Source organism: Leucopleurus acutus (genome assembly GCF_964270905.1).
Source record: "Leucopleurus acutus genome assembly, chromosome: 8".
NCBI lineage: Eukaryota > Metazoa > Chordata > Mammalia > Artiodactyla > Delphinidae > Leucopleurus > Leucopleurus acutus.
The window spans coordinates 53,682,384-53,704,874 of NC_139151.1; the positions used below are offsets into that span (position 1 = coordinate 53,682,384).

At 45.0% G+C, this 22,491-nt stretch overlaps 1 protein-coding gene across 4 annotated transcripts in view; it reads left to right on the top strand.

Moving 5' to 3' along the window:
• TENM4 (teneurin transmembrane protein 4) overlaps positions 1-22,491 on the top strand; it is a gene marked incomplete at both ends in the record, with an annotated part of 385,043 nt that overhangs the window by 187,746 nt on the left and 174,806 nt on the right. For all 4 annotated transcript variants that reach the window (XM_082844520.1, XM_082844521.1, XM_082844522.1 and 1 more), the window contains 3 exons: positions 1,243-1,413; positions 8,217-8,431; positions 10,416-10,626. In XM_082844520.1, the coding sequence (XP_082700646.1) occupies positions 1,243-1,413; positions 8,217-8,431; positions 10,416-10,626 (597 nt within the window). The remainder of the gene's footprint in view (positions 1-1,242; positions 1,414-8,216; positions 8,432-10,415; positions 10,627-22,491) is intronic.

The window sequence follows — 22,491 nt, forward strand, 5'->3', positions numbered from 1 at the left end:
ACCAGCTTATGCTAACACCAAACCAGCTGAGTGTGAGAGTGCCTATTTCCTGTTCTTTTCCAATACTGTGTATTTTCAGCCTTTTTAAAATCTTTGCCAAACCGTATGTGAAACACAGTATTGCAGAGTTTAACTTACATTTCTCCTACATGGGTGATGTCTGGAGTCTTTCCACGTGACAAAGAGCCAACTGCATTTCTTATTCTGTAAACTATCTGTTCATATCCTATGCCTATTTTCCTACTGACTTGCTGGACTTTGCTTATTATTTGTAGGAGTTCTTTTTCTATTAAGGAAGTTAACCCTTGGTGATACAAATTGCAGGTTTTTCCTCTAGATTGTTATTTATCTTTTGAATCAAAAGGCCAAGACCACTACTTACAATACCCAGGACTTGGAAGCAACCTAACTGTCCATTGACAGATGAATGGATAAAGAAGATGCGGCACATATGAACAGTGGAATATTACTCAGTAATATAAAGAAACAAAATTGAGTTATTTGTAGTGAGGTGGATGGACCTAGAGTCTGTCATACATAGTGAAGTAAGTCAGAAAGAGGAAAACAAATACCATATGCTAACACATGTATATGGTATCTAAAAAAAAAATGGTTCTGAAGAACCTAGGGGCAAGACAGGAATAAAGACGCAGATGTAGAGAATGAACTTGAGGACATGGGAGGGGGAAGGGTAAGCTGGGACGAAGTGAGAGAGTGGCATGGACATATATACACTACCAAACGTAAAATAGCTAGCTAGTGGGAAGCAGCTGCATAGCACAGGGAGATCAGCTTGGTGCTTTGTGACCACCTAGAGTGGTGGGATAGGGAGGGTGGGAGGGAGATGCAAGAAGGAGGGGATATGGGGATATATGTGTACGTAGAGCTGATTCACTTTGTTATACAGCAGAAACTAACACAACGCTGTAAAGCAATTATACTCCAGTAAAGATGTTAAAAAAAAAAAAAGGCCAGGACCTCCTGAAACTCCCTCATCCCTGCCCCTCTCCCCACCCCCCTAGACTGTGAGCCCTGGGGGGCAGGGTCTGTGCCTGGATCATCTCTGTGCCCCAGTCCCCTGTGTAGCACTCAGCACTGCCAGAGCTCTCTTCAGGGGCTCTTTGTTGAACTGAACTGAACTGAATTCCTGTGTCCCCACCCCCACTTGTCCTCCCCTCTGGCTTGGGAGTTCCATTTCCACCTCCAGCAGAAAAAGATGACTTTTCTCATTGCTCACCACAGCCATGCACCTGTTTGGCCTAAACTGGCACCTGCAGCCGATGGAGGGGCAGATGTATGAGATCACGGAGGACACAGCCAGCAGTTGGCCTGTGCCAACGGACGTCTCCCTGTATCCCTCAGGGGGCACTGGGTTAGAGATCTCTGACAGGAAAGGCAAAGGAGCCACGGAAGGTAGGGTTGCTGTGTTGTTCGTGTCGTGAGTCCTCTGTGTCTGCCTTTGAACCGAGGAGACCGCCATTCTGCGTGCCATGTGCCTGACTCACAGCTCCATGCTCTGGTGCTTCCTCCATCCCTCTGCACTCCACACCGGCTGCCAGGCCACCTGTGTCTTCATCGCAGTTCCTTGTCACTGTGAACTCATGGCGGGGCTTGGGCAGGGTTCATAGTGCCAGCAACATCCCATCCCACGCCCTGAGGGCAGTATCATGGGCTTTCACACTGCCGGGCGGCTGTCTTTGATTATGTGGAATCATGATGAGGCAACCTCATGGGATGAATGGGTGTCTCCTGGAGTTGGGTGTGGCAAGGTGGGTAGAGGGTGTGTTGTAAGCGAAATACCCTTGGACCTTGTGCTTCCATGGAAACACCACTTCGGCTGTTCTAGCATTTTCAACCATGTGACCGTAAGTTACTTGGCCAGAGTCACATAGCCAGTAAATAATGGAATTTGGGACATGAGCCCAGGTCTGTGTGACTGCAGGGCTCTTGCAGTCTCCATAAGTTGACCTACCTGACTCACCTCATGGTTATAAGACCCTGAAGGAGATGTGGATAAGAAATTCCATTGTACAGTGAGACACAGATGTTTCTCTTTCAATGATGGAAGTGGTGGTGACATTTGGAGTTTGGCATTCTTGAATGGGACATCCATAGACCCATGTTCTGAGTTTCTTAGGGCTCTTTCTAACATGCCATCAACACAGATTCTTTCACTATCAGCCAAGAGGTGGCAGACCCACAAAAACTGGTACCGGGAAGGATGTCTGAGCTCATGGGGCAGGCTGGCTGTCATTTTAGGCAGTATGACCAGCCCTTCTCCTGTGGCCTGCTTTCTCTCTCTGGTGTTACCTCAGTCAGCAAAGTGGTCACAGCGGCCTCCAATCTTCACTGCTTACATCTTCTTTCCTCTTAGCTCAGTTAACTTTGGGTCATGGCTTCTGAGCTTCCCTGTCCTGTCAAGAGTTTGCCTTCTAGGAATCAGTTTGGTTAACAGGGTAGCATATGCTTGGCCAGAGTAGCTATTCATGGTCTCTGAATGGTCATGAAGGCCAAAATCCACTCTTGACCTATGGTCATCTTCAAGGGAACTAAGGGCATTTCCAAAGAGCCTAATCAGAACCTCTGCCTACTCTTTTGCGGGGGGCAAAGCCAGTCTTCTCCTTTACAAAGATTCTAAGACTTAAAACATTGAATAACTTAACACTTTCTTTGCACCTTAATAGGATATGGAGGGAGCATGGATGAAGCCATGGGAAGAGCTCTGGGTTAGGAGTCAAGAACCCTGAGTTCAAGTCCAGCTGCTGCCACTTGTGATGCCCTTAAGCAAATCCCTTGAGAGACTTTCTGGGCTTCACTTTCCTCCTCTTTAAAAGGAGGTTATCGAGCTATATTATCTGTAACGTCCATTCTAATTCACAAGTTCTACATATGAAATGAGTAACAGAATCATCATATGATTAACCAGATTGTTCTTTAGAATTTTTTTTCAGGTTGGCCCTGTCCATGGTCCTTCCTGTTGCCTTGTGATTCCCGTGTCAGCTTATAGTGTCAGATGTCATAGGTGAATACCATAGATGACAACTGTCTTTAGAATCAACAAACACAGATTTAAGAGATGTTGAAGCCTCAAAGATCTCATGTAGAAAAATGTATTTTCTCTATCAGATTTTCTTTCAACAGGAGTTGGCTCTATCTAAAGTCTCCCACTATAATGAAATTAGTTTGTGGGTTGTTTAGGTTTTGTTTTCTTTTTCCCAAGGAGCAGGAGGTGCAGATAAGAGACAAAATAAAATTGCACCAGCTTATTGGTTTACTTTCACTGGAGTATTTTTGCTCAAAGGGATTATCTGTCATTACTAATGCAAATGGAAAGCCTGTTTACAGACCCCTAAAATGCAGTGCAATGCTGGAAGGTGGTCAGCATCAAAAGCAATTACTGTGACAAAAAAATACATTGGTCTGGAGAGACAGAGGACAAAGATTCCTATAGTTTGTGTGAGACCACATGGTTCTTAATTTCTTTTGCCTTGGTCAAACCAGTGTGTCTACTCAGTTTACGGTTTTAATTGTGTTGTTAAAAATCTAGTTCCTTAGACGTATCTCAAGGGGGAAAGTCCTTAACCCTGATGTGAGTGCATATTTCCTGTCCCTTCTGAGGGTATCCGACAGCTGATTCCAGAATTAAGATTAGAGCCCTGTTCCACAATGGTAGGGGAAGCAGCGTGGTGGATGGAAAGAGGATAATAGGCCGTGGAGCCAGACAGTCCAGGATTTGAGTCCTGGCCCTGCCAGTTATTGGCTCTGTTAACTCAGGCCCATTACTCCATCTCCTTTGGCCTTGGTTTCCTCATCTGTGGAACAAGGGTTGCTAACACCTATCTTTTCAAAGACTAGTTATGAAGAAGCACTCAACAAATGTTAGTTCCTTTCTTCTTGTCCACCCAAATCCCAAGCCATTCCATGTCAGTTATTAGAATCTCAGAAATCCAGACTAATTAATATTTTCCCCTCAAAGATCCCACAAAGTCTGGGGCATTTGTGAATATTTTTAAAGGGTATATATTTTTTAATTATACAAGTGAACTATATGATGAACCCGGTATTTTAAAGGTTCATTGTGTCTTTGAGGATAACATCAAACTGCGATTTATACTATATTTTCAAAGTGGCTATAACCATTTCAGGGTTGTCATGGGTTGGAAACCAAATACAGCAGCTTTTCGAAGTAAAACCATAAGAACTTATGTTATGCATTAATGGAGAAAGGGAAAAAAGCATTGAATAAACAAGCATTTCTGATGGTTTAATTGGTGGGCCAGGGATAGTATTTTCTTCTTTCTGCAGTGAAATCAAAATTGCCCATCAGTTGGAACCATGCAAATTGCTGCACACAGGCTCAGCTGGGCTCTCCAGAATGGGACAGCTTATTTTGATAACCAGATAAATTTCAAACAGTTGCTAAGGAAACTAAAGAAATCTTTGTGCAAGTTATTGCATTGAAAAGAACCAAAAATGTGGAGGGAGGGGGGAGAGTGTTGGTTGATTAGGAATTTAGAACCTATCTGGATAAATCTCAGTTCAGGAAAATAAAGACTGAACTTGGGAAGTGCATGGAATTTCAGTTCTTCCAAATCTCCCTTATTTGAACTATCCAATCGTTTCAGTAATTTGTTGAGAAATTTCTTTTATAGACATGACTGCATAGTTCCACAGCATAGCTGTGGGAAGCCCGAATCTGTATATCTTTATAAAGAAAAGGACTGTTACCAGTAGAATCTGCCCTGTGAAACCTAATCGTGCTGTTGGAGCTCCTTAATTCTGAGTTAAGCTCTTTGTACTTTGTTAAGCCTCTGGGGCACGCACTGATTGTATAGCGTCTTTCTTATGAATGTCTTGAGATACTGTCTCCCTTTAACTTTGGAGCCTGTGTGTGGGATCCTAGTCCATAAAAATTGTCCATTTTTTGTATCCCAGGATGGCAGGAAGTTCTCCAACGGGCCTTGGATCTTCCTGGTCTAGCCTTGGTGTTAAGCCCGCTAGGACTGTGAATTAAATTGGACCCTCGCTCTTAAAGAGGGTCAGTGCACTCTGCCACCATTGAGAATATCTTTGAAGAGTTTTAATTAATGATTTATCAATTTAGTGTTCTAAGAAGCCATATTCTAATAAATAAAGGGGCAGCCCAAATGGCTCCATCCCAGTGGTTTCTTTAGCATTCTGAGCATCCGTATATACATTTTCATAGTGTGAGGATTAACGGAACCGATACATATAAAGATGCCCAGTACGTAGTTGGAACTTAATAAATGATAGATTATACTACTGTTAGTACTGCTATCTCTATTACTATTACTGCTAATAATGTTTATTATTATTATCGTTTTCCAGAATGTAGGTAGGAATAAAAAGAGTTATATTCACAGGACTTTTCACCTCCACCTGCCTCTACCCTCTACCCCCTGTCACTACTCCACCACCTACACAGGGGGTATGGCCATTTAGTGGGATATTTTCTGTCCTAGTGCTCACATCTTGGTGCTCAAAATTAAGAACAAAGAATCTTAGGTTATAAGATCTGGAGAGACAAAGGCAGTAAGGGTTTTTAAAAGACAGGAAAGGATGAGGGTAGTCTCACTCTGAACAGCCCTTAGCCCAGCAAATCTCATGCCTCTTTCCCACCAGACACAGGTACTCGGCGGGCTGTAGGTCTTCCCTCCCAGAAGCTTCCATCTCATCCTTAGGGTTAGTCCCTGTGGGGACCACTAGGGACCAGAGGGGAAGAATGATAAAGGTTAAATCCTAAGATGAGGATGCTCTTTCCCTCTCAAACTTTTCCTTTAGACTGGGCCCGTGACCCCTTCCCTAAGGATCTGGACAGGGTGACTTCTGGTACAAAGGTCACTTTTGAACCTAAGCTCCAGAGTGGCCGTCACAGACTCATTCAAGAAAGTCAAGGTCCTGGTTGGGAGTGTGCCATAGACCAGAATTTACTATTTGTATATCATTGTATACACACCAAATATGATTTTTTTCTCCCATTTTGGCCAGCTTTGGTGAAATACTAGAGTGCTAGAAAAGAGTATTCCTTTTTGCCACTCCTCTGGGGTAAGAGCCAACTTACTTATGCCTCTGGGGCCTGCAGACCTCTGGAGAGTCTCTGGACTTGACCTCTGACCTGTGAGGCGAAAGAACGTAGCTGATTCCATAGCTGTCTCCTGAACACATGCTCACTGGAGGGGAAATGAACTGTGCAGGGTTCTCCAACGGCAATGCCAAAATGTGGGAGAAGTGTCCGTTATTCATTCTCAGACACAGGAATTATTTGAATGCAGACAATTCTCAAATCCCATCAGCTCTTGACTCCTACCTACTCACAAAGGAAATGAGTCCTTGGAATTAGGAGTCTCGGGCTTGTTTCTGTGCAGTTTCTAGCGGTAAAGAGCTCAGAACTCATCCTGCTTTTGTTTCATACTCCCTCCTAGTTCTGCTTCCCTAACAGAATTATAAGCTGAAGGGTATACTATCTTCTTCCTGGACTATTAAAAGGATTGTGGTACTGGGAACCCAAAAATCAGATAAGGAAGAATGTGAAAGTAATTCTCTTCCATCTTAATGCTTTGTGAATTTGGCTTCTGTCTTTGAGCTTTGAAACATGCCATGGTTTGTGTGTGTCTGCATTTTCAAGGTAAAAGTCTGGGGCATATTCCTTCCATAAAGGAATTAAATGCAAGCTCTTTCCCATGCTAAGGACAGAAGAGTAGTGATACTTTTATTGAGAGCATGCATTTTAACTTTTTTGTTGGCATATTTTTAATTAAAATAACGTTTAACGGTTTAAAGCTAAAAACCTGATGTTTCTGCCTAGGAGTTTATAAGGAATGATAACATATGGAGAAGTTTAACATTTAAATTGAATTTTATTATTTAAAACAGTAAAATATTTTATGACTACAACAGTGCCCTGCCAAGCTCCGTTTCAGCATCAAATGTGCTTTGTAAGGAATCTTACAAAGCTAGGGAAAAAATGACATTTTAATTTCTTATTCCCCAAGTGCTTTTCATAAAAAGTTCCCACAAATGTGTTTTCTTTATAAATGGATTCTCGGTCTCTGAAGTGTCTCTTCCAACATCTATAACGCCACCACAAACCTTGGAACCAGGATACCCAGAGGTCTTTCTAATGACAAATAAAATGTGGTCTGTTGACTTGATTTTGGCTTGTTAATGTCCTAAGGGTGGTCTTCTAATGTCCCCATCCTCTCCTTCTGCCCCCCCGCCCAACTCTTCAGAGGGCTGATGTCTGGCAGGAAGTTAGGGTTTATATTTTTTCACATGTGAGTGTGTTTAATTACTAAACAGAGGAAGTCTGATAAGCAGCCTTCCTTCCTGGCACTTGGGGTACCCTCAAAAAGCTGTCAGTCTCCTAATTGGTGACAGAATTGGGCAAGAGACCTTATTCTTGACCACTCCCCCCCACTCCAGCCACCTGCAGGGTTGGGGGCCTGGGTTGAATTTCCAAGTATGTCATCAGGTTTGTGCCTGAACTTGAAAAATCCCCTCATCTTTACCCACTTTAGCACAGTGATATTCATAGCCCTCCATCCAAGACAAAGAAGCGTTTTTCAGGCATGTTTTCTCTCTTCAGACGTACCCTTTTCCTCATCTTCCCCAACCCTACCCCTCCTCCCAACACAAACTCTCATCCACATGTCTGAGCCTCAGAATTCGGCACCCAATTACAAACTAGTGAACTTGTAAAATTTCCCTGACTCTCCTCAGGTCATGCTTCCCACTGCTGGGGGAACCATTCTGAGTTGGAAAGTTAATAACAACACCTCATTCCCTCTATCTTTTCTTTTTTAGCATGCATGCTTTTACACACACACACACACACACACACACACACATATATACAGTTATTCTCATGTGACTGCAAGTGATTATTTTTAGGATCAAAATATATCTTAACAAGCTGTGGAATTATGCAGTAAACAGATGGCCCTTGGGGAGGACCCATTCTGCTTTGGAAGAATGCATATTTTTAGCAGAACAATTTGGGCATCATTGGAAAAAAAAGTTCTGGGCATTCTTACTCCTCAGTGGGGGAGTCTGGGGCAGGGAGTGGGCTGGCAGCAAAATGTTGTCGAGAGGAGTGGGAGGCATCGGAGAGCCCTGCTTGTTCAGATGCTCTGATCCCTGGTTTCACGTGTGGCTGACGGTGATGTTTTTGTCTTCCCTTCCCCGTGTCTTGGTAGGAAAGCCCAGTAGTTTCTTTCCAGAGGACAGTTTTATAGACTCTGGAGAAATCGACGTGGGGAGACGGGCTTCCCAGAAGATTCCTCCTGGCACTTTCTGGAGATCTCAGGTGTTCATAGACCATCCTATGCATCTGAAATTCAATGTGTCTCTGGGAAAGGCGGCTCTGGTCGGCATTTATGGCAGAAAAGGCCTTCCTCCTTCACATACACAGGTAACCAGAACCCCACGGACCCTGCTCAAGAAGCCTAAGTCAAGAAGCCTAATTCTTAAGCCTGGATCTCTGAGCTTGGAGGAAATTTCATGTATTTTATAGCCCATTGATCCATTTGCCCTCTCTCAGACCTTACCTTTCGGATGAGTAGGGTTTTATCCTTGGAGCTTGTTAAGAGGAAGGCTTTCCAGGAAATCTCTCAATAGCCTTTTTTACTAGTACCCAGTCTCGAAGTTAAATTATCCAGGAAGTGTAATCTAGAGAAAAAAGCATGCACTTTGGAGTCAAAGAGACCTGGGTTTGAATCCTCTTGTTATCAGCTATGTGACCTTGAGCCTGTTACACCCTTTCAGAGCAAGTTTCCTAATCTAGCCAATGGTGATAACAATACCCACTTCACAGGGCTGTTGTGAAGAGTGGAGAACCACATCTAGAAGGCAGCCAGTGCAGGACCTGGCTCAGAGCAAAGCATCCTTTCTCTCCTCAGGGCTTCACATTTACCCAGACACACGCACACTAGAAACACTTAAGAAACTCAGCCAGCATTAGCAGGTGTAAGCTTTTATATATAGAATGGGTAAACAACAAGGTCCTACTGTGTAGCACAGAGAACTGTAGTCAATATCCTGTGATAAACCGTAATGGAAAAGAATATTTAAAAAAAGAATGTATATATATATAGGTATAACTGAGTCACTTTGCCATATAGCAGTGATTAACACAACATTGTAAATCAACTATACTTCAATTAAAAAAAAAAAAACTCAGCCAGGATGATTGACACATTACTAGTCATGATGGGTTAAGAGCAGACTTGTGTGAGGTCCTCCCAGCCCTGGGATTGGAGTAATATAAATCATAGGCATCCATCAGACATTCCCTGGCCAAAGGCAGTCTTCCTAGCCCCCGTAGTTATTTAATTTTTAGGTAAAAGCTAGATAAATACATTTGCTAAGGATGGAGTTGCAGAAAAAGTAGACAGAGCCTGGGCCCCTCTGATTTCTTTGTAAAACTGCCATGCTGGTCCTGGACTTCATGCCTCTAGACATTTTCACATGAGACAGAATCAGTGTCTATTTTGTTTTTCTTTAAAGATAGACAGGGCTTCCCTGGTGGCGCAGTGGTTGAGAGTCCGCCTGCTGGTGCAGGGAACGCGGGTTCGTGCCCCGGTCCGGGAAGATCCCACATGCCGCGGAGCGGCTGGGCCCGTGAGCCATGGCCGCTGAGCCTGCGCGTCCGGAGCCTGTGCTCCGCAACGGGAGAGGCCACAGCAGTGAGAGGCCCGCGTACCGCAAAAAAAAAAAAAAAAGATAGACAGACAGAGAGGTAGACAGTTGCACGATTTGCGTGCCAGTAGGCCGGCAGGACTTCCCCAACAACTGCCTGTTGTTAGCACTGTGTGACTGACTTCAAGTCTCTCACGCTAGTAGGCTTGGGTCATTTGGCACTTGTGTTTGACACAGCATGTAATTATTGATAGAGTTTTGAGCTAATCCAGTTTAGTTCCCCTAAAACTGCTCCCTGAAACTGGAGCGTTGAGAAAGGGTCATTGACGAAAGGAAGATAGGTATAAATCAAGCTTCCGTTTGCACTTGACTGACATTTAAGCCACATCCAGTGCTCCAGGCCCAATCCTAGACCCCTGGGATTCCTGCCCACCATCACCTGCATGGGGTTGGAGTTCAAACAGTCATGAAGTGTCTGGGTTTCTGATCACTGGAAAAGCATGGTTGTCCTGTGCAAACTCTGAGACTTAAAAATAATCCACTAATTACAGTGCACTCACAGGAGTATCAGGAGACTATTACCAGGGAAAATGGGTTCTGGGAAGGAGTTGGAGTTGGTTGGTCAACCTTCACATGGCTTTAGCCTCTTTTGCCTGGTTCAGGTTGTATTTCCCCGTATCCTCCCCGGCAGAAGCCTGAAGAACCTAGCATTGTGGTGAAGCAGGTCCACTGCTAATTATGCTCTCTTTGTACTTCAGTTTGACTTTGTGGAGCTGCTGGATGGAAGGAGGCTCTTGACCCAGGAATCACGGAGCCTGGAGGGACCCCAGCGCCAGTCTCGGGGAGTCGTCCCCGCTTCTAGCCATGAGACGGGCTTCATCCAGTATTTGGATTCAGGAATCTGGCACCTGGCTTTTTATAATGATGGGAAGGAGTCTGAAGTGCTTTCCTTTCTCACCACTGCCATTGGTAAGGAAGCTCCACCCCTCTGGGGTCTGTGGGATATTGTCTCTTCGGATGAGAGGACACCTGGGGATCCTGGGAGTTGAAGTGGACAAGGGGATGTGTCTTGCCCAGAGCTGCAGAGGCCACCCGGCCTGAGGCCATCCTGACTGGGCTTGCCGGACCAGGGGTGGGAGTGAGATGCAGGGGAACGGGGGAAGGGAGTGACAGGAGGAGCTGGAAGGCCATGTTGGGCTGGCACCTGAGCCCAGCGCTGTTGCCCGCCGCCTTCCTTCTGTTACCTGTGGCCTAGTGTGTAGAGTAGCAGCAACATTTAAACACCAAGGGGCAAAACTGACAAGGAGACAGGAGTTCTTGGTACTCCTCTGCGTCACCTATATTCGTCCTTATAATCTCGCTTGGTTCAACTCACTGATCTGTTATTTGGGTTTTTGGTTTCTTACGTGAGCTTTTGTTTGCTTGTTTGTTTTGCTTTTGGAGCCAACAACCCCTGGCAGATGAGGATGAAAAAAAAGATAAAGGCTTGGCAAGAGGGTGAGAATAGCCATGCAAAGGGCTGGATGAACAGTCTGATCAGATGGGGGTTTTGTAGAGAACCGAGATGTCCTGAGCTCTGGCGGACGGCAAGCCCGGAGGATTTAAATGAGCTCTTAGCAGCTTCTTGTCCCTCATAGTGAAAGAGTTCTCATTCAGAGAGAGCGCCTTGGCCACCTCACAACCTGTGGGTGTCTGGGGAGCCTGGCATCCTGTCTTAAGAAATTTTTCTTCTTTATGCATATACTGCACAGAATTTGTCTCCTTCTTAGATCACCACAATGTGATATATGATGCGTTGGGCTCAGTGGTTCAGGTCAGAAAACGTTGCTTTGGTTTATATCAGGAGCGCAGTGACACAGCCTGGAGATAAAATCTCCTACAGGAAAATAAAACTTCCAGAAGACAAAACTCCACTAACCAGAACGCTTAGGGATGGATTTTCTGCTTAATGAAAACCTCTGTGTTTTTTTTTTACATCTTTATTAGAGTATAATTGCTTTACAATGGTGTGTTAGTTTCTGCTTTATAACAAAGTGAATCAGTTATACATATACATATGTTCCCATATCTCTTCCCTCTTGCGTCTCCCTCCCTCCCACCCTCCCTATCCCACCCCTCTAGGTGGTCACAAACCACCGAGCTGATCTCCCTGTGCTATGCGGCTGCTTCCCACTAGCTATCTACCTTACGTTTGGTAGCGTATATATGTCCATGCCTCTCTCTCGCTTTGTCACAGCTTACCCTTCCCCCTCCCCATATCCTCAAGTCCATTCTCTAGTAGGTCTGTGTCTTTATTCCTGTCTTACCCCTAGGTTCTTCATGACATTTTTTTTCCTTAAATTCCATATATATGTGTTAGCATATGGTATTTGTCTTTCTCTTTCTGACTTACTTCACTCTGTATGACAGACTCTAGGTCCATCCACCTCATTACAAATAGCTCAATTTCATTTCTTTTTATGGCTGAGTAATATTCCATTGTATACATGTGCCACATCTTCTTGATCCATTCATCCGATGATGGACACTTAGGTTGCTTCCATGTCCTGGCTATTGTAAATAGAGCTGCAATGAACATTTTGGTACATGACTCTTTTTGAATTATGGTTTTCTCAGGGTATATGCCCAGTAGTGGGATTGCTGGGTCATATGGTAGTTCTATTTGTAGTTTTTTAAGGACCCTCCATACTGTTCTCCATAGTGGCTGTACCAATTCACATTCCCACCAGCAGTGCAAGAGTGTTCCCTTTTCTCCACACCCTCTCCAGCACTTATTGTTTCTAGATTTTTTGATGATGGCCATTCTGCCTGGTGTGAGATGATATCTCATTGTAGTTTTGATTTGCATTTCTCTAATGATTAATGAAGTTGAGCATTCTTTCATGTGTTTGTTGGCAGTCTGTATGTCTTCTTTGGAGAAATGTCTATTTAGGTCTTCTGCCCATTTTTGGATTGGGTTGTTTGTTTTTCTGTGTTGTTTTGAGTTCACCTCAAAACTCTGTCTTGGTCCTTGGCTGGGAGCCTCTCTGACATGGGAAATGGAGTTGAATAAAAACCTCTGAATCTGGTCGTTGGTTCCTAAAACTCTTGCAAGACCCAGGTTCTTCCTCCTAAACAGCAGTAGTCATTTTCAGGCCATTTTCCTCTTATTTGTAGTTTTGCCCGTAGAGTTGAGGCGGAGAATACCTTCCCATTAAATACGGTGCACAGTGTATGGGCTTCTGCCGTAACTGCAGGCTCAACATTCTACCCTCTTAGCAAAATGAGGGAGGTGGAGCTGTTAGGCTACATCAGCTCCGGGGTAGGACATATCGCTCTGTGCCGTCCGTAGTTTGGAAGTGTCTGTCCGTAGTTTGGAAGTGTCTGTCCTATAGCTGCTGGTCTCTGCAGTCTTGGCAGCCGCCGTGCTGTTGGTTTCCTCCCTTGATGCTGTCTTTTGAGGTGCACTAGAAAGTGTGCTCACTTCTAAATCTCCACCACTAATATGTGTTCTGGCCCTGCGCAAATTCCATCTCCTGGTTCCTTGAGACTCGAATCTGAGGCTGCAGCTCGGTGGTTAGTGGTGACCCAGGAGGCTGTCGGCGCAGCCGTTTCCCGTCATGGGAGAGCCAGTCTGGTCCCCACCACCAATTAGACTGACGCTCGGCAGGGTCTGCCAGGCTCCAGACCCTGTTTCTTCTCTCTTTCTGGACACGGTGGCTTCAATTTAGAGACATGATTTTCAAGTCATTCGTGGTGCCTGAGTTTCAGCTTCACGGTCTCACAGCCTGATTTCTCTTAGGCGCAGTATCATGCTTGTGCAGAACTAAGGTGTCCTGCAATCAGAATTCTGTATTTTTCATAACTGAGCACAAATATGAAAGGAAATGCATACAAACCCCCAAAGAAAGCTATTTTCATTAGGATGTGCCTCTCAGAGGAAGAAGATGTAGGTACAGTTAGGTGCCTTTGCCGCCTCTAGGCTTGTCCCAGCTGGCTGGCCTGTTTGGTCATAACTAAGGAGACGGAGCTTGCTTTTCCCTCAGGTTCTCCTGTTCTCACCTAAATGATGAAATCTGTCTTCACCTCCTTTAACCCTCTAATGTCTTTTCGAGCAGTTAGGCTGTATTGTGCTTCTCAGAGTTCTGTGAACCACCTGGCGTCCTGTTACAATGCAGACTCTGCTTCGGTCGGTCAGGCTGGGTGTTTAGAGTCTGCCTGTTGTACCAGCACCCGGTGAGATGCTGCTCATCTGTGGCCCACATTCTGAGTAACAAGGGGTTACAGTATCTTATGGGCAGGGGGGCGGGGGGTGTCTCAAATATTGTTGTACAAAGGAATCACCTGGGAAGTGAGTCCAAAATTCAGATTCCTGGGCCTTTTCCCAGGAGGCCTGAGGTAGAGCCCAGGTGATCCTGATTCTGGGGGTCGGTCTGTCAACTAAGCTATGAAAACAAATGCCCTTGGGCTTCCCTGGTGGCGCAGTGGTTGAGAGTCCGCCTGCCGGTGCAGGAGACACGGGTTCGTGCCCCAGTCTGGGAAGATCCCACATGCCGCGGAGCAGCTGGGCCCGTGAGCCATGGCCGCTGAGCCTGCGTGTCCAGAGCCTGTGCTCCGCAGCGGGAGAGGCCACAACAGTGAGAGTCCCGCGTACCGCAAAAAAAAAAAAAAAAAAACAAATGCCTTCAGAGCGCTGCTTTCCATTCCTTCCTTCTCTCACTGCCCCATGTTAGCTCTGTGACCACAGTCAGTCACGTCACCTCTGTGAGCCTCATCTTTCTTGTCAGGAAAATGAAACGATAATAGTACTTGGCAATCCCCATTGTGAAGATTGGAGAGAATGAATATAAAGTGCCCAGCCCAGGCTTCGATACATGGAAGTGGTTAATATTCTCTCCCATCCCCTTTCCCTGTCCACCTTTCTCTCCCTGCCTTTCTGACTTGTCTGTCTTCCTTCAAGCTACAGTGATTGTTTAATGAATACGTTTGGTTTTTTTTTAATACAAAAACAGACTGACTCTGATGTTGCTATTAATCCCTCTCTCCCCACGGCTCTGGCATTGCGTCTCAGCTGTCTTTGGTCGTTACCTGTGAACCATGAGTCGTAATTTGTCTTGGCAGGTTAATTAAAAGTTTAGGTCTTGTTTTAGTGAAGTCATTATAGTCCCAATATACAATTGTAACTCTCAGGTTTTGCTTAACACACAAATTGGAATGTGGCCCTCCCTCCGTTACACGCTGAGATGCAGAGCTAGAATTTAAGAAGATCTGAGATGTCAGAATCCAGAGTATTTATGTCTGTTTGTAATTAAGTAGTGGGAGAAATAATTGTTTAATTTAACAAATGGCTATATTGTGTACGTTTTTGCTTTTCCCTCCATTTAATGCAATCCAGCTGATGATTTTAAATTAAATAAGTTTATCTTTTGCCTTCAAAAAATCTAAAAGCACTTTACAAACTGTGTACACAAATAAATATACACGGAGATGTGCTGCTGACAGAGCTCCCTCTGAACTAGATGCATTCTCTCTCTCACCCACACACACATGCACACAAGCCACTGAAACAGCACATTTTAGAATAAAACATGGCGGCTATTTTCGGAAAGAATGGCCTTTCCCCCACACGCAGAGATCTCGAATTTGAAGGTTCTGTTTTTTATGGTTCTGGCTCCGTTTGGGGGTGGGTGACCTGGCTGACCCCGAGTACTGAAGGAAGTAGGAAGATGTATACCAGTAGCTAAATTATAATTCACCATTGCCGTTTACACAGGGCTTTAAATACATTCTCTAAGCCCTGCAGTAACTCCACATGGTGATTATTTTTATTTTCACCCCCTATTGTAGATGAGGAAATTGAGGTTCAGGGATGTTTTGAGAAAAGCCAGGACTTGAATTTGTATCTGTCTGACTCCAAAGTTCATGATCTTCCTTCTTTAGTCATCTGCCTCTTTTCAGGATCAAGCCCCCTTTTTTGGATATTACACTTACTTTCGTTTTCCACCTGTTCATTCATTCAGCAGACATTTAGAGAGCGCCTGCTGTGTGTTAGGGACCATGCTTAGCTCTTTTCTGTGTGTAAGAAAGAACGAGAACCTTAGAGAATTCTCATTTTGATCTCAACTTTACAGATGAAGAAACTGAGACTCAGAGAATTTAAATGACTAGCCCGAAGTCACACAGTCAATAAGGGCAGAGCTAGGATGGAAACTTGGTCTCCAAATCCCATGTTCTGTCCCTGATGCCAGAGTGTCTTACTGTTTGGTCTGATAAAATAAATATTTTATTTCTATTTGTATTATATGGAATATAATTTCCCCTTTATTAATTTGCCTCCAATATAAGCATCTTAAATCAACATAGGAAGTTTTATTGAGAAGTCATTAAAAAGACCATGAAAAAAATCTCACAACATGCAAAATTTTTAAAATAAAAATACCTTTGTATGCATTGCTTGCAACCCCGAGACCTGACGAGTCAGTGTTGCAGTGTTTTGGGCCTCTAGATGTAGCATCTTAGCCTTTCATTTTGGTTGATGCTGAAGCATAAAAGGACAGATCACCCTGACATTGTGGCAATGTGAGGCAAGTTGGAAAAAACAGAGGTTACCCCACAGTGGATTTAGAAACCCAGAGAAAAGAAATTAGAATCCTCGTTAGAAAACATAGACCCTGGTAATTTTACGAGAAACATGCCCTGGTCTTCCTGGTCTGAGGACATTTCATGGTAATTAAAGAGGAGGGTCCTTTTGTTCAGGCCCAGGCAGTTGCTATAAATTGACCTATTCTATGTCCAGGGACTAGAAGCAGATCTAATCCTTCCATCCTACCTTCCTTCCTTTCCTCCTTTATCCAAAAATGATTACATTTCTGCCCTTTCCTAAGGTGGAGATACAGAGAAGGTATAACGTGGTTTCTGGCCAAAGTAGTTCATGGTCTTGACTAAGGAGATGAGCATTTACATAGTAAGTGCCTCTAATCCAGGAAGAGAGAAAGAAGGGTCGCTGGTGGAGTCCCTGGTCAAAGTGCCATGGGGGCTGGAGGAAGACAGGGGCACGTCCAGCCAGATGGGTCAGGGAGGGCTCCCTGGATGAGTGACACATGATGGGACCTTAAAGGATGGGTAGCATTCTCACATTTAAAGGAGGAAATGGCAGGGGTTTGTTGAGGATGTTCTTCCAGGTAGCGGGAAGAGCGTGACCAGAAGAGAGGTGGGCAGAGAATTACGCGCTGGCTGTGAGCCACCATCCTGATTGGCTAGAGCAAGGATGCCTTGACGGGGGCAAGTGAGTTATCAGGGAGCGCCTTGAATGCCGCCCTGAGGGAGAAGCTCATTCTGCAGGTATGAGGTGCCGTTGCAGGCTTTGAGCAAGGGAATAAAATGACGAGAGCTGCAGGCTTTATCTTGCGGCGCCCAGAACAAGTGCCCGTTACTGTATATGACAGAGGAAGTTTCCTGGGATTGAGCTTTGTGATTTCATGAGATAAAAGAAGAGGGCGGTGGAGGGGCAGCCAGGAAGGACAGGAGGACAGTTCAATAGCACTAGTGGTGTTTTTATTCGCTGTCCCTGCAACCCATTCCTCTTTATTCCCAGGTATAAATAGATACTTGCACATGAGCTTCTTCTATCTTACAACGGTCATCAAAGTTGGGTTTTTCAGGATTTTCCAGAGACCAGTGGGCAGTGCTATTTGTATATTCCCCTTGCTTTGATTGGGTAAGACTACTGTTCATCAGCCTCTGGGTGCATCTGCAAGGATCTAGAGAGAAAAATCTCTGACATTATGTACTGTGGTTTGTTTAAACACCTGCACTGCTTCAAAGAAGAAACTAAGGAGTGATTGAGAAATGATTTTCAGTTTCTCATAAGCTCTGCCCCACCCTTCCCCATATCCCCTTCCTCTGAATTATAAGATATAATACAGCAATGACGAATCAAGGTCTCTCGGTAATCAATTTAACCTTCTTGTCAATGACATTGGAAGCACGCTGAAATTCCTACTGAAAACACCTCTTTGGAAAAGTGCCGTGTGAATTTACCTCTCCCTGATAGCGGCGATTTATTGGAAGCAATCTGGTATAAGTGGAATGAAATTGTAGGTGGGAGGTAGAACTCAAGTCAGCACACTGGAGACAGACTGTGGCCAAAAATCTGTTCAGTGGAGGAGAGCTTGGAATATCAGAGCGCTTCACCTGAAGCCTGGAGACCAGCCCTGCCAGCAGCTGTCCCTGCAGACGACAGGGCAGGGTTCCCACCACCTCCACGCCACCCCCTCCTCTGCCTCTGCCATCTATTTTGTAAATTATCTGGGGCCTGGGGCCTCGAGGACAGGAAAGAAGCAAAGGGAGCTCAAGGACACAGTAGGTACTAGCAATAAAGCTTGTCTCTCCATGGGAATAGTTAGAAATGAATTTAGTGTTCAGGTAACAAGATCTCTGCTAGAGTGGCATTTAAGTGGGATTTTGATGTTCTTGTGTACACTTTCGGTCTAGGGCAGGCCCATCCAGGGCCAGTACAGCAATTCAGCATGGCATCAGGGACCAGCCTCATTCTGCCCTTGCACTCTGCCATCCTCAGCTCTGGCTGTTGCTTTCATGCTTGCCTCTCATGGTCCTAAGGTGGCTGCTGCAGCTCCAGGACTCACGTCTGCATGTCAGGCAGAAAAAAAAAGGGGAAAGAAGTAGGGAAGCCGGTTTTTTCCTAAAACCCTCAGCTTACATTTCTTTCACAGAGCTGTGTCCCTTGGACATTCAGAGATGTAAGGAAGTCTGAGGAATATTTTTAGCTTGCCATCTTGGCACTCGAAACAAAAGGAAGAGGGGAAGTGAATATGGGGTCATCGGTGTCTGCCACAGGCTTCACTGTTTGGTCTGTTTGGTTCAGTAAAGTATTCACTGACAGCCTCTTACTGTGTGCCAGCCCCTGGCCTGGGCATTTAGGTGCAGCCATGAGGCAGATGTGGTGCCGCCTTTGATGTCCTCACAGGCTGGTAAGTGAGGCTGAGAAAAAGGAGAAGCTGCCCATATACCTGAGGAGGAGGGAAGAGCCTTGGTTCTGTCTCTTTACAACGCGTAAGGCAGCAAGGACTTCTTTATTAAGGCTCAAAGCCCCTTGCGTGCTGCTTTAAGGGGCCAGCGGGAGGAGCAGGTCCAGAGTGGTTGCAGGCAGATTTAGGCACTACATCTGTTCATATTCTCATTCAACCAGTGTTCGCTAGTTGCCTTTTACCTGCCATGTCCTGAGCAGGCATTGGTGTCCGTGGTATATTAAATAGCCATGCTTCCTGCCCTCGGGAGTTTACAGACATGCTTGAGACAATATGAGATAGATTCTTAAGTTTAATTACTATCATCCAATATACGTGTAAGTGTATAATGGTAACTGGTAAGTATTCATTGTAGTAAAGAAGAGAAGAGGGTACTCTGGAGAAACAAACAGGGGACCTAATTTAGATGGCTGGGACAGGGGTAGATATTCGTTGTTTAGATGAAGGTTTTGGGGAAGAATACACCAAGCAGAGGGAAGAGCATGTGCAAAGGCCCTGGGATAGGCAAGAGCTGGGAGTTCAAGGAACTTTGAGATGGTCACAGTGTGGGATGCGGGTATCAAAGGGCAGAATGGTATCAGATAAGGCTGGAGAGGTACTAGGAGCCAGACCGTACTGGCTTTAACATGGCACGTGAAGAGCTTCGTTTTGTTTTGTTTTTTAATCTGTCCTAAGGGTAGCAGGAAGCCACTGTGGGACTCTGAGCTGGAGTGACCTAATCTGATTTACATATTGGAAAGTTTCTCCAGCTGTAGGAGCTGGGACACCAGTTAGGAGGCTGTGACAGTGGTCTCGGGCCAGGGCCAGGATGGAGGCCTTGGAAATGGAGATAAATGAATCGATTTGAGCTGTCTACCACCCCTTGGAGATTATTGGCAAACCACAGGTGTCAAGATAATGTTTCCTAAGGAAAGAGATTTAAGCAAGCAGAGAAAAGGGTTGAAGAATGGTCTGTTTTCCGGTGAGTGAAGACAGGCAGCTGGTGAGAGGGAGCTGGGAGAAGGTGCTGGGGGAGGGTCAACAGAAAGAGTCCAAATATTTCCGGGCTCTTCTATGTCAGCATTTTGGCCTTCTTCCTCCACCCAGAGCCAGAGCTCCCATTTCACTTTGGTTTATGTGTTTTTTTTTTCTTCTTCTTCTGAGTTAGAACTTTATTTATTTATTTTTTAACATCTTTATTGGAATATAATTGCTTTACAACGGTGTGTTAGTTTCTGCTTTATAACAAAGTGAATCAGCTATACATATACCTACATCTCCATATCCCCTCCCTCTTGCGTCTCCCTCCCTCCCACCCTCTCTATCCCACTCTCTAGGTAGACACAAAGCACAGAGATGATCTCCCTGTGCTATGCGGCTGCTTCCCACCAGCTATCTATTTTACGTTTGGTAGTGTATATATGTCCATGCCTCTCTCTCACTTCGTCCCAGCTTACCCTTCCCTCTCCCCGTGTCCTTAAGTCCATTCTCTACGTCTGCGTTTTTATTCCTGTTTATGTTTTTGTTACTTTGGGATTACATCTGGCAGGAGCCTACACAAACGTTTTGTTTATTTAAATCACACTTTGAAAGATAAGAAAACCACAGCTTAGAGAAGTCCCATGACTTGTCCAGGGTCACACAGCCTGGCAAAGCCAAGATCATAATGGAGCAGTCTGTTGATTGAACACTGATTCCATGCCAGGCACCATACAGGGTGCAGTGTCAGTTCCCAAACACCCTGGAAGTTAGATTACGTGCGTTTCTACGTTATAAATAAAGAAACCGTGGCTCAGAGATCGATGCTATTTGCCGAGATCTCTTAAGTAGGAAATAGAGCTAGGTTAGCAACCCAGAGCCCATGTTCTTTCTCTTACATCTCAGTGACCAGGTTTCTGGTGTGTGATGACATCTTGTACACTCTCGCAGTCAGAGAATCATCAAGGTAGCCGGGGTCCTAGAGATCATGGCATTCACATCTCCTAGCTCACAGGGTGCAGGCAGTGGGCCTGCCATCCCCGCCTGCAGGGCTCCCATCTGCCCGGGCCTGAAGAACAGGCTGACCTGTACTGACTCCTGCTGAAGGAACCCCAACTCCCACCCCCATTCAGGTGGAGTTTCCAATAGAAGATATTTTATCAGCAATGGTTTAATGTTTATGTGACAGATGATTAGTTTTTATTTTCTGATGGTTCTTTTTTCTCTCACTTGATAAAGGCAGCTGCTTCTCCCCATCTTGCCAGCCAGCTTCACCATTTCAGAACGGCGGCTTTAAGAGCGTTCTCACCGTGGTGTCCTTTTCTTTCCCTTTTCAGTACCGCTGATGTGTGGGACATGACTAAATACATGGCCTCCTGTTCTGTGACACCCTCTGAGGAATAACCCTGACCCAAGTCTGCTGGACTTGGCATTGGCAGTAGATAGTGGAGATTGTCGCCATGGCCAGAGAGATGGTGTGTGTGGTCCAGAGAAAGGGCAAAGGCTTTGGAGTGAAACAGACCTGGGTTTCAATTCTGGCTGCACTATCTATGAGCTGTGGGACATTGGATAGGTCTGAACTTCACCTAACTCACCTGTGGTTAGGATTAAAACCTACTTTAGAGAGTCTGACGATGACATGAAAGCAGTTGATTTCAGGATAAGTTCTCAGCACGTTTTTAAGGGTCTCTTAATGATTCAGCGTTTGCTGAACATCAGCTGTGGTAAGGGCTGGAGACTCATCAGTGAAAAAAACAGAAGCTTTGCCCTCAAAGAGCCTGCAGTCCACTGGGAGAATTGACCCTTTCATAAATAATTCCAATAGAATGTGGTCTGTGCCAACAGGGAGGTCTGGGCGAGCTCCCATGGGAGCAGAGCAGCTACCTCTGCTGGGGATGCAGGAGGAGGTTGTGAGGCATGAAGGACTTATGGTGAGAAAAGTGCTTTGTGAGCTGGAAAGCAGTGTGCAAACATTCATTATTACCAGCTTGGGGCCAGAGCAGAAGTGAGAACCAGAAAGGAACTATAGGGAAAGAGTTTAAAAAAATTAATAAATAAAGGAGAAATAGTAACCATCTCTGCTCAATGACAGACGTGGTCACTGTGGATCAGGCAGGAAAGGACCATTATTAGCTTTTAGAGATGAGAAGACAGTGTCTTTGAACAGTGACCCACAGGAGGACATGAAGCCAGGTCTTCCTCGGTCAGTGAGCACCAACTGAAAGGTCAAAGGTCACAGATACTCCCTGCAGCCTAGAACCTTCTTCCGTGAACATTAACTTCTTGTGAGCATCTTGAAGGAAGGAAGGCACAACTGCCGGTTCAGGGCACTGCCGGGCACCTGGCTGAGTAATGTTCTTTCTGTCCTGGGAGCTTTGTGCATTCCACAGCTGCTGGATTCAGGGGGTAGAGCAACTCTGAAACTGGTTCAGGTCTGCAGTTCACAAATGGAAATGCGGGCTCCAGAACATTCCAAGGCACTAACAGTTATTTGTTCTTTTAAGTTTGATCTTCTGATTCTGTAGGGAACTTCTCAGATGCCGCATTCTAGTTTCATGTTTTGTCAGTCTTTACAAACTCCTCCCTGCCTCTCTGAAATCACTTGGCAAAACTAATGATATTAATATTAACAGCTACTGTTTATTCACTGCATAATGCATCTAAGTGTTATCCTGGATGTTTTAGATAAACTGTTTCAGACTCTTTACAACAGGCATGCAAAGTAGGTATTTTTTCTCCAGAGGAAAGTGGAACTCAGAGTGATTAGATGACTAAGCAGAAGTTTCATACCTGGTCAGTGAAAGAGCTGGGATTTGAATCCAGGTCTCTCTGGCTCCAATATCCACACTTT